The following is a 13,125-nucleotide window of genomic DNA, read 5'->3' on the forward strand; positions in this document are numbered from 1 at the left end:
CATCACCTATAAGTGACATCGCTCAGAAAAAAACTCCACGTGGGATGAAATGATGGAAAAAAAAAAAAGCAATTTCACCATTGTTTTTTGGGTTTTGTTTTTACGGCATTCAGTGAGCAGTATACATGTCTCCAGGTCGGTACTATTACGACGATACCAAACTTTTATATAGTTTGGTTTTTTATTATTATTATTTTAGAGGTTTAAAAAAAAATCTGAACTTTGTGAAAAATTAAAAAATGTTGATTTGTCAACATTTTCTGTAACTCGTCACTTTAGGTTTTCTGGTGAAATAGCGGTGTGTGACTGTGTCAGGGCATGGTATTTTTTTTTTTTTTTGCGTGCCGAATTGAAGTTTTTATTTTGGGGTGATTTTTGAGCTTTAATCGTGTTTTGGGGAGGAGGTTCAGTGACCAAAAAACAGCAATTCTGGAACCTACATTTTTATTTTGTTTTCAACTTTGTATTTTGATTTCAAAAACTTTCTATTTTGATAGATGGGACTTGTACTGTACAAAAAAAACACGATGTTCCAGCTCCAAAAGGTAAAATAAACAAACAAAATATAAAAACATGAAAAATCATGAGCTCCATGAAGACAACACCATGACCTGGTGACCTTTTTGTAGTTACCTGATTGGCAGAAGGGTTCTTTGTATTCTTACAGGAATCTTGGTAGATGTGCTTTGACAAAGACCTTTCCGGTCGAAACGCGTAGCCAAACTCACGCAAGTCATGGTGTTGTCTTCATGGAGCTCATGATTTTTCATGTTTTTATATTTTCCCAATAAAGTTTGTTTATTTTACCTTTTGGAGCTGGAACATCGTGGTTTTTTTTTTCCATTGGTTCGCATCGTGTCAGGACTTGGTTCCGTGCTCTGCTGGATATGGTGAGCTGGCTTTTTTTCTTTTTTCTTTGCACTTGTACTGTACAACCATACGGGATATGCTTAGTAATATTAACTTTTTTTTTAATTATATATATATATTGTGTGTGTATATGTATATGTGTATATATATATATATACATATATATATATATATGTATATATATACACACACACACACACACACACACACACACACACACACACACACACACACACACACACACACACGTTAATATTACTTAGCATATCCCGTATGGTTGTACCGTACAAGTCCCATCTTTCAGAAGGGAAAAGTGGTATTTTTTTTTAAAAACATGAGTATTTTTTTCTTTTTTTTACTTGATCTTTAGTAACCCTAGTGCAGAGGTCCCCAACTCCAGTCCTCAAGGCCCACCAACAGGTCATGTTTTCAGGATTTCCTTAGTCTTGCCCAGGTAATAATTGCATCATCTGTGCAATGCAAAGGAAATCCTGAAAACATGACCTGTTGGTGGGCCTTGAGGACTGGAGTTGGGGACCACTGCCCTAGTGGACCTATGCTGTAGATTTTTGTACCCTAGCCTATGGCTGGTATTCACAGGAGTACCAAGTACATCATCAGACTTCTGGTTGCCACTTCAACCGTCCAGAACCCCACAATCACCACGCAGGTGGAAAATGGGCGCCCAAACCTTGAATGCTCTTGTCATGCAGTTACGGTGACACTCCAAGTTGGGCGATCCAAGTTAGGACAAGTCACCAGGATGGCACAACATAAGTTCCACTGCAAGTGATTGACAGCAGCATTTAAGTGGTTAAACGGTATGGATCACAATTATGCAGCAGGGATCAGAGTGAGAAATGGATTTCAGAACAGACGCCCTAAGAGGATTGTGCCACTTAAGTGCTGTCAGGGGCAAGTAAGTGGTTAAACACCAGCAATAGCAGCTAGCTCCGCTCACTGATGGGAGCTAGCTCCGCTCACTGCTGGTACTGGCAGCTGGCTGTATAATACAGCCGACACCTGCTCCATAACAGATGTATCCTTAATCGAGCGTGAAGTGGATTATGTCCTGCCTAGAGATGAGCGAAAAAAAACAAAAAAACAAAACACAATTGATGAATCAGTCGAAAACATCTGGAATTACTAAGCTCTGGCTCCAAGGCGGAAAACAAAAAGAGAAAAAATAGGCAAGTAAATATAAAATAAACTTTAAAAAAAAAAAAGGTGCAAATAGAATAATGAATGGTGTACAAAAAAAAAAAAAAAGGTGCAAAACGCAAAAAACTAGACCGAAAATGGGCGCAAAGGCAGTGATGAATTGGGGCCTTTGAATGTATATGATGAGTTATTTTATATTCGTTCTTCTGGTTGTGTTTTTTTAATATTTATTTTGCATGAGGATTTTGATCAGTTACAGTGTTTCCTGATACATTGAATTTTGCTTTATAACATGATGATCTGAACATGTTCCCATGGGAAAGGAAATGGGCCCAACAGGGCAGGTTTTTGTCAATTATGCATGGAAATGCAGAGCCATGTGTAGACCCTGGGATCTCGTAGAACGTGTTCCCTCGGGTGGTTATAATACATGATTTTTTATATTCTTCTGCTTTTAAAGGTGCAGTGTATGCGTATAGTCGTGAGCGGGCTGAGATGTAACTTTTTTGTAACTGGGGCGGGATACATGGCTGTAGAAACTTATAAAAGCAGTTAAGTTTTGCCGCGAGCGGAGATCATGGTCACATCCAAATTTAGAGCTTTTTTGTGCCAGGCTTATATATCTCTTGCAGAAGTTTCTTTGTTCCATAAGACATAGCTACAAGAGCGGCGCTCACATAGTAAGTGGTGAATGCTATTGACTGCCAACTTAGGAGACGTCTGGCTTAGTTTTATCTTTTTTTCTTGAGCCCACAGGAAAAAGCTTAGAGAGTGTATTATAGATATTATTTATCTGTAACAAAACCTTGTAAATTTCATTATAAAAAGACGAAATGGAAGCTCCGCACTAAGATGGGAGAGGAAGACAAATTCCCCTTAATGCTTAAAAATAAAAAAAAAATAAAAAGTAGTAATCGGTTTTTTAAAAAAATCATGTCTCTTTAAAAAGGTTCCAAAATGTGGATTTTCACTTATTAGAGATAAATCTCTACAAAAGGCAATGCTATCATATATAGTCCTGATCAAAAAGTTTCCAGAGGAGCTGAGTATAGTGATGAGTGAACATGCTTGGATAAGGTGTTATCCGACCATGCTCGGGTGCTAACCATGTGTTTTCAGTGTGCTCGAAAAATATGTTCGAGTCCGCAACACATGCAGGGATTGCCCAGCAAACAGGCAATCCATGCATTTGTTGCAGCTATTGAATAGCCCTGAGACATGCAGCCGCATGGACTCGAACATATTTTCCAAGCACACCAAAGATCACAGTGCAGATTTACCCTGATCTAATGCCCAGTCCTTGTATTGCTTGGCCAAAACAAATCTCTTCTTGTTTGCGGTCCTCAGTAGTGGCGTCTTTGTAGCTAAACAACCATAAAGGCCTCTTTTTCAGTCTCCTCTGGAGCTGAGGTTAAGATGTGTCTGCTACTCGATCATTTATGAGAGCTGTTTTCTGAGATTCTGTCAATTTACATTTTTTGGAGGCCATGACTCTGATGAACTTATCCTCTACAGCAGAAGGAATTGTTGATTTTCCTTTTCTGTAGTGTTAATCATGGCGACTGAAAGTTTTCATGACTGCAATTGAAGGTTCTAGCTATTATCCAAATGACTAACCTTCGTGTCTTAAAGTACTGGACTGTCTGTCTTTTATCATTACTTAGTTGAGTGGTTCTTGCCATATGCTGCCTTAGAACAGTTGTGGGATAGGGCTCAGCACTGTATGGAGCTGTGTGCCAGCACGGCCTCTGCATAACACACCTGATGGTCGCAAACACTTTCTGAACGCTGACGATTCCACAAATGAGCACTTGACAAGGCAAACAGGTGATGGCCATATGGGAATGCTGAAGGTATGTAAAGCTGTCATTCGAGTCATCATTTTGTAATAGATTGCTCAGTGTGTGCAGGATGCTATGGTTTTCGGCGGCACGAGTCCTGTTTACACTTGATGATCCTTCGCCGAGTACGTTGATTTTTTTGCACAAAAGATCATTTCACCCTATGAACGAGCGTTTTGTTTGTTCATCGGTTGAGGGTAGCCTGTTTGCGTAACAAGATAATTGTGAAACGAGCCAATTTAAGACATGTCGTTCACAATAAACTTTCAGTGTAAATGCAGCTTAAGAGAGGTAATTTGAGGAATCCCAGGTATTATACATTTTCTAGTTTGTGTCACACGTGTTTCTTTACTCCTTGTCCCTTCATGGTTTTGCTGTCTAAATTACTATGTGCACAAGAAGAACAAGATAAATCAATACATGAGTAGTTATAGGCTAACATTTCACTGGCATAGTAGGCTATTATTATTAGGGCCAGCTGCCCTGGATTGACAGGTCTATATGTGCTCGACCTGTCAGACAAGGCAGCGGCGTGGTGAAGCCACCGGACACTCGCCTGCTTTTTCTCTCTATAACGCCGCAGTTTTTCAGAGCCAAACTTGTCTGAGGTAATACAGCCAGTGCCTTCTACACGGTGGCTATGGATTGAGCAGCACGTATCAGGTTCACGTTAAACCCTCTGGGGTACCTCCATAACATGGTTGGATATGAAGAATTTCCGATCTCTCATACTTGCCCTTTAGACCCGTCAGCACATTTTTAGTTGCCCTTTTTGTCAGCCTCTAAATTGTTTGAGGACTTTTGTACACAGGATGCTATAAACAAGTGTGGTACCTGTCCTGTCGCCTCATTCATGATTGTGAAAGTCCCTCACCAGTCACTAATCTACCAGTGATTGTTGAATACAGGTGGGAATGAGTTTGGCTTTTCTTTAGAGAGTTGTGATGTCACAGCCACTTAACTGATGGAAACCCACCGTTCAATTTCATTTCACCCATTTGTGATGTCACTACTTTTCCAGAGTGAAATGGTCTTGTAATGTCGTAGTGAGCAGCGTGAGTGAAAACCACTGGTGAGATGTCATAGTGAGCTGCGTGAATGGAAACTGCTGGTGATGTCGTAGTGAGCTGCGTGAATGAAAAACACTGGTGATGTCGTAGTGAGCTGCGTGAATGATAGCCACTGGTGATGTCATAGTGGGCTGTGTGAATGGAAACTGCTGGTGATGTCATAGTGAGCTGCGTGAATGAAAACCACTGCAAACTCAGCTTTCTGACACTGGGCACTATATTGCGACCCAAAATCCTTTGATAATCTTCAGATTTAATGATGCCTTGCACATAGTCAAGGCACCCAGTGCTAGAGGCAGCAAAACAACCCCAAAACATCATTGAATCTCCACCATATTTGACTGTAGGTACTGTGTTCAGTGTAGGCCTCATTCCATTTTTGGTAAATGCAAGACTGAAAACCACTGGTGATATCCTAGTGAGCGACAAATAAAAATCACTGGTGATGTCATAGTGAGCTGTGTGAATGAAAACCACTGGTGATGTTGTAGTGAGTTGCAAGACTGAAAACCACTGGTGATGTCATAGTGAGCTGCGTGAATGAAAAAGCCACTGGCGATGACGTAGTGAGCTGCGTGAATGAAAGCCACTGGTGATGTCGTAGTGAGCTGCGTGAATGAAAACCACTGGTGATGTCGTAGTGAGCTGCGTGAATGAAAACCACTGGTGATGTCGTAGTGAGCTGCGTGAATGAAAACCATTGGTGATGTCATAGTGAGCTGCGTGAGTGAAAACCACTGGTGATGTCGTAGTGAGCTGCGTGAATGAAAACCACTGGTGATGTCGTAGTGAGCTGCGTGAATGAAAACCACTGGTGATGTCGTAGTGAGCTGCGTGAATGAAAACCACTGGTGATGTCCTAATGAGCTGCGTGAATGAAAACCACCGGTGATGTCATAGTGAGCTGCGTGAATGAAACCCACTGGTGATGTCGTAGTGAGCTGCGTGAATGAAAAAGCCACTGGTGATGTCATAGTGAGCTGCGTGAATGAAAACCACTGGTGATGACGTAGTGAGCTGCGTGAATGAAAGCCACTGGTGATGTCATAGTGAGCTGCGTGAATGAAAACCACTGGTGATGACGTAGTGAGCTGCGTGAATGAAAGCCACTGGTGATGTCGTAGTGAGCTGCGTGAATGAAAAAGCCACTGGTGATGTCCTAATGAGCTGCGTGAATGAAAACCACCGGTGATGTCGTAGTGAGCTGCGTGAATGAAAAAGCCACTGGTGATGTCATAGTGAGCTGCGTGAATGAAAACCACTGGTGATGACGTAGTGAGCTGCGTGAATGAAAGCCACTGGTGATGTCATAGTGAGCTGCGTGAATGAAAGCCACTGGTGAGGACGTAGTGAGCTGCGTGAATGAAACCCACTGGTGATGTCGTAGTGAGCTGCGTGAATGAAAAAGCCACTGGTGATGTCCTAATGAGCTGCGTGAATGAAAACCACCGGTGATGTCGTAGTGAGCTGCGTGAATGAAAAAGCCACTGGTGATGTCATAGTGAGCTGCGTGAATGAAAACCACTGGTGATGACGTAGTGAGCTGCGTGAATGAAAGCCACTGGTGATGTCATAGTGAGCTGCGTGAATGAAAGCCACTGGTGAGGACGTAGTGAGCTGCGTGAATGAAAGCCGCTGGTGATGTCCTAATGAGCTGTGTGAATGAAAACGACTGATGTCATAGTGAGCTGCGTGAATGAAAACCACTGGTGATGTCGTAGTGAGCTGCGTGAATGAAAACCACTGATGATGTCATAGTGAGCTGCGTGAATGAAAACCACTGGTGATGTCGTAGTGAGCTGCGTGAATAAACACCACTGGTGATGTCATAGTGAGCTGTGTGAATGAAAACCACTGGTGATGTCCTAATGAGCTGCGTGAATGAAAACCACCGGTGATGTCATAGTGAGCTGCGTGAATGAAAGCCACTGGTGATGTCATAGTGAGCTGCGTGAATGAAAAAGCCACTGGCGATGACGTAGTGAGCTGCGTGAATGAAAGCCACTGGTGATGTCGTAGTGAGCTGCGTGAATGAAAACCACTGGTGATGTCGTAGTGAGCTGCGTGAATGAAAACCACTGATGATGTCATAGTGAGCTGTGTGAATGAATACCACTGGTGATGTCGTAGTGAGCTGCGTGAATAAACACCACTGGTGATGTCATAGTGAGCTGTGTGAATAAACACCACTGGTGATGTCATAGTGAGCTGCGTGAATAAACACCGCTGGTGATGTCCTAATGAGCTGCGTGAATGAAAACCACTGGTGATGTCCTAATGAGCTGCGTGAATCAAAACCACCGGTGATGTCATAGTGAGCTGCGTGAATGAAAGCCACTGGTGATGTCATAGTGAGCTGCGTGAATGAAAAAGCCACTGGCGATGACGTAGTGAGCTGCGTGAATGAAAGCCACTGGTGATGTCGTAGTGAGCTGCGTGAATGAAAACCACTGGTGATGTCCTAATGAGCTGCGTGAATGAAAACCACCGGTGATGTCATAGTGAGCTGCGTGAATGAAAGCCACTGGTGATGTCGTAGTGAGCTGCGTGAATGAAAACCATTGGTGATGTCATAGTGAGCTGCGTGAATGAAACCCACTGGTGATGTCCTAATGAGCTTGAGTAATGCAAAATTATGATGTCACTACAGTGGGCAACTATTAATTTGCTAAATTCCACATCATGTGTCACAGCAAACTACCTCAGTAAAACCCCTTTGTGATGTCACGGCAGATTGCTGACTGAAACCTACTTGTGATGTCACAGCTTTTCACTCAGGGGCAGACAGTAATAACAGAGGACTCCTAGTCAATATAAAGGGGTTGTACCAAGTGTGGACCTTCTCCATATGATAGCAGGGGTCAGACCGTTGGGACTCTGAAGAGCTGTGTGTGAATGGAGTGGTGGGCGATCGTGTGCACCTCTGCTCCATTCATACTTATGGGTGGGCCGTAAACCGGCCAAATGCTGCATATGGCTGTATCTGGTGGTCCCAGTAAGAATGAGTGAATCAAAGGTGTGCATGATTGACACCATGACTACACTCACACAGTCCCGGGGGGGATCGGTGGGAGTCCCAGTGGTTGGGAAGTTATCCCCTAACCTACGGAGAGGAGATGACTCTGTATAATCTTTGTTATGCCGTATAAACACTGAGTAGCACTTCTTTTTGTAAGGTAGCAGTGGGTTCCCTTTTGGTCTTAGTGAATGCACATATAGTATGCACACACCATGTAATATATGCACCCCAGGATGGAATTATTGTGCGGGGTTGCAGAGAAGACGTGAAATGGTCGATCTTCACAACCCATGAAGTCCCCTATAGCAGTAGCTGCGAAGCCTCGCCTGGTACGGAGTGGTGCTTCATATACTGGATAAGCATTCACCAGCTAAATATCTGTTCACGTCCGTGCTGCCGCGCTGTAATGATATGGATCCTGTATAATCTGCATGACATATATCGATGGAGGACAATGAGGATTTCCAGCCTCGGCTTTCTCCCAGTCATCTCAATAATCCGCTCTGAGATTTTCTCAGGTTTGTTGAAGTCGCTCTTCAGACTGGAGAGAGCGGGAACAATAGCTGGAGGCCGAAATCGTATTGACAAGGAGTCTGAATTTCACTGTGTCTGTAAACAAGAATTGATTGAGTGGAATGTGACCTGTCATCAGCTGAGTGCAGAGCGCTCCAGCCGGCACACCGCTCTCCATAGCCCTGGACACCCGGCATTGTGATTCACCATTTCTACATTCATTACCTTGGATGGATTTATCATCCGTGATTTTATTTTCTATTGACTAGAACCTTCTTTGTTATTGATACTGTGTGCAAAATTACATAAATATGCCCACATGGGTGTGCTGAAATTCTCCTTATAATGCTGCCATTCTCAGCCCAGGGAAGAAGAAACCTCAACCAGGGCAGAAAGACGTGAGGACAAAAGAATCCCTAAAAAATGCTTTTTATCAAATATGCATATATAAATGTCAGGATAATTCAAAACACAAGGTGCCTCCAAAAATAGGACACAAAATTGGCAGACCTATGTATATATAATGAGTGATGCAGCATAGCCGTATTAGTACATCGAGGCTACTAAAGCATGAAGTATAAATGAGTGTAGCCATAGTGATGGTAAGTGCAAGTAGGAGTTGGTCCTCATTATTGTAATCACTGCTGGAGATGATGGTCAGACCATATGTCTCTACACTCCAACTGGCGTTTCGCCCTGCTTCATCAAGGGGCGATTGCCAGGGTAGTGGCAAACAAATATTGGGAGAAAGTGGGCACCGCAAAGCAAATTAAATCAATTAATTACATACTTTTAAAAGAATAAGCATCTTAAAGAAAAAAAAAGAATAAAGATGTGTTTACAAAGTGAGGAGCTCCAAAAAACACAGTAAATGTATTGATTCCCCAATGTAGGACTTTTAAGTTGTAAAGTCCCAGCAGGGAGCTCCACTTTTGGACCGGTGGGTGAGTTGTGGCAATTTCTGTTGCATGGTGTCGAAGGGGTAATGTTTATCCTTGTGGAGAGTGACAAGCCAAGCATGTCAGAGTGAGGAGACTTATAAGCCATGCATGCTCCTCTGGGAAATTAAATATGCAAATATGCAGTGATCCTAAAAGTCAATATCGACCCTTTAACGAGTCTTAATAATAACAGCAAAACTAGGTTCTCAATTTGCAGACACGGTGTTTCGGGCTATTGCCCCTCATCGGTGAAAAGTATGAGGGCTGATTTGCCAGGAAGACTGGTACGTAGAGCAGAAAGTCGGTAGTTGTATAACCGCCATGGTGTTTCAGTTTAACCTATATTTCGTATCTTGCCATGTCCCAAATTTTGGGGATTCGATTTGCTGGATTCTTTTGAGGGCAGGAAAGGGGTTAAAATATAAAAAAAGAAAAAAAAAACAGCAAAAATAAAATTTCCTTTTACTCACCTGTACTAGGCTTTCAACAGACTCCTTACCCCTCCTGTCCTCCAAGCGTGCCCATGGTTCTTCTGGTGCTGAGGCCCATGTTGGTCATCAAGAACTCCTAAACTTTAGTATATGCTTAACTGATGTCACACTGTGACCTTCATCACCCGTAGGTCCCAAAACATTACAAAGTCTGGGTATTTTACTTTCAATGGAACTTCTCAACATAGAATGGCGTATTCTGTTCACTAGTATACTGATGTGTAATGACCGGACAGAGGTCTGAAGGACACTTTTTGGACTCTGTCCTACTCGTGGACCATTATGGTTATGATTAGTTATACACTGGGGGTGATGGGGCTGGATGTTACATACCAAGAGAAAGGGGCCAGATGTTGTACACTGGGAGATCAGGGGCTGGATGTTATACACCATTGGGGCCCGATGTTATACATCGGGGGTGTGGGAACAGCAGTTATACACTATGGGGGCAATAAGGCTGGATGGGGGCAATAAGGCTGGATGTGGGACCAGATGTTATACACCGGGCGTGAGGATCCTACAGTTATACACTATGGGGCCCGATGTCATACACCATGGGGGGAAATGGGGCCGGATGTTATACACCATGGGGGAAATGGGGCCGGATGTCATACACCATGGGGGGAAATGGGGCTGGATGTTATACACCATGGGGGAAATGGGGCCGGATGTCATACACCATGGGGGAAATGGGGTCCGATGTCATACACCATGGGGGAAATGGGGTCCGATGTCATACACCATGGGGGAAATGGGGCCCGATGTCATACACCATGGGGGGAAATGGGGCCGGATGTTATACACCATGGGGGAAATGGGGCCGGATGTCATACACCATGGGGGGAAATGGGGCCGTATGTTATACACCATGGGGGAAATGGGGCCGGATGTCATACACCATGGGGGAAATGGGGTCCGATGTCATACACCATGGGGGAAATGGGGCCGGATGTCATACACCATGAATGGGGCCGGATGTCATACACCATGGGGGCAGTGGGGCCCGATGTTATACACCATGGGGGAAATGGAGCCGCATGTCATACACCATGAGGGAAATTGGGTCCGATGTTATACACCATGGGGGAAATGGGGCCAGATGTTATACAACGGGCGTGAGGGTCCTACAGTTATACACAATGGGGCCAGATGTTGTTCACGATGGGGGAAATGGATGTTTTACTGTGTGTGGGGGCAATAAGGCCTGCTGTTATGAGGTCAGATGTGAAATACTTGAATTCATTGAAGACGTGTAGTACGCTTTTCTTCATATAATATGTGCAGCGGTGCCGTGAGTCCAGTATTCACAGTAGTTACATGTTGTGAACCTATTACGGCAATTTAACCTATATAAGTTGCTGGCATGTGAGGAGGGTCACTGTGACCCCCCCCCCGGACGTCCATATGGAACCTTTGGACCCTTCTTGCTGCACGTTACGGCCTACGATCCTCCTCTCGGTGCCCCGTATACCCTGAGTACAGGCTGGTGACGCCCCGTATTTGCCACTCAGGAGAAGATACTGGGATGGCGGCTGGGGCACGTAGCTCGCTAATTGGGCCGGCGGCCGGGGTGTCCGGCACATTGCCATCTGTTACATGTTACTGCAGATCCGTCCGCCGTGTCCCCTCCGCTCCCATCCACTGTCCTTGGCAGGAAGCTCTGACACAGTTCATGGTATGAATATATAATGACAACTTTATCATTTTACTTGCTAATGTTTACGATTATATTTCCTTTCCCACAGGTCACAGAGAAGCAGAGCCAAGAGCCGGAGACGGACGCTGCTGTGTAATTCAGACATTATTGTGCTTTTTCTTTGTTGCTTTTTTTTTTTCAGCTCCAAATAAATTGCTTCCCTTTAAGACTCCGGTTTATTGTAATGTACATGTTGCTGATTCTTTGTGGTTATGTGTTACATTGTCAGTCATGGGTGGCAGACCCACCTTGTGCACCTGCTGTGGGGGCTCTGATGGGTTGGGGGATCCAGCATCAAAGGCTTCCTAACACAATCACAGCAATACCCTGCAGCTTCCACTTGGGGGAGCCTACTGCATAACGTTTAACCTCTTATCATTACTGGGTTATTGTTGTTTTTTTTTGTTTCGTTTTAATTCCCCATCTCCCAAAAACAATAACTTTTTATTTATTTTTTTTGTGTTGACATAGCTGTACAAGGCTTTGTTTTTTTGTTAATTTTTTTTTTTTTGCAGGATGTTATTTTACGTCTCCATTAAACTTATTTGAACACTTAAAAAAAAATTCTTTAGTGGAATGGAAGACAAAAAGCAATTCCTCCATTGTTTCACGCTGCCATATTCTCAGACGTGTAACTTTTTATTTTCTCATTGTTAGGGTTTGCCTTTAGCGGTGTAAACAAAGTTTAATTTGTAGTATCATGGTAAAATACTTTTTGATTTCCAATTTTTGGGGCAGGCGTAGTTCCAGAAATACACTGAACAAAAATCTAAACACTTCTATTTCTGCTCCCATTTTTTAAGAGTTGAACTCAAAGATCTAAGACTTTTTCTATGGACACAAAAGGCCCTTTTCTCTCAAATATTGTTCACAAATTTGTGTGAAGCTGTGTTAGTGAGCTCTTCTCCTAATCTGTGTTAGTGAGCTCTTCTAATGTGTTAGTGAGCCCTTCTCCTAATCTGTGTTAGTGAGCCCTTCTCCTAATCTGTGTTAGTGAGCCCTTCTCCTAATCTGTGTTAGTGAGCGCTTCTCCTAATCTGTTAGTGAGCTCTTCTAATCTGTGTTAGTGAGCCCTTCTCCTAATCTGTGTAGTGAGCCCTTCTCCTAATCTGTGTAGTGAGCCCTTCTCCTAATCTGTGTTAGTGAGCCCTTCTCCTAATCTGTGTTAGTGAGCCCTTCTCCTAATCTGTTAGTGAGCACCTCTCCTAATCTGTGTAGTGAGCCCTTCTCCTAATCTGTGTTAGTGAGCCCTTCTCCTAATCTGTGTAGTGAGCCCTTCTCCTAATCTGTGTTAGTGAGCTCTTCTCCTAATCTGTTAGTGAGCACCTCTCCTAATCTGTGTTAGTGAGCACTTCTCCTAATCTGTTAGTGAGCCCTTCTCCTAATCTGTTAGTGAGCTCTTCTCCTAATCTGTGTTAGTGAGCTCTTCTCCTAATCTGTTAGTGAGCCCTTCTCCTAATCTGTGTTAGTAAGCACTTCTCCTAATCTGTTAGTGAGCCCTTCTCCTAATTTGTTAGTGATCC

The 13,125-nt window shown here is 43.5% G+C and overlaps 1 protein-coding gene across 2 annotated transcripts in view; it reads left to right on the forward strand.

Moving 5' to 3' along the window:
- The window catches only part of MRPL39 (mitochondrial ribosomal protein L39), a 121,694-nt gene extending 109,925 nt beyond the window's left edge, over positions 1-11,769 (forward strand). For both annotated transcript variants that reach the window (XR_011319761.1, XM_069760879.1), the window contains one exon: positions 11,652-11,769. Coding sequence is in view for 1 of the 2 variants with exons in the window: in XM_069760879.1 (XP_069616980.1) it covers positions 11,652-11,699 (48 nt within the window). In the remaining variant the exon portion in view is untranslated. The remainder of the gene's footprint in view (positions 1-11,651) is intronic.
- Positions 11,770-13,125: the final 1,356 nt, after the last annotated feature.

This window comes from Ranitomeya imitator, chromosome 3, assembly GCF_032444005.1.
Source record: "Ranitomeya imitator isolate aRanImi1 chromosome 3, aRanImi1.pri, whole genome shotgun sequence".
NCBI classification, from domain to species: domain Eukaryota; kingdom Metazoa; phylum Chordata; class Amphibia; order Anura; family Dendrobatidae; genus Ranitomeya; species Ranitomeya imitator.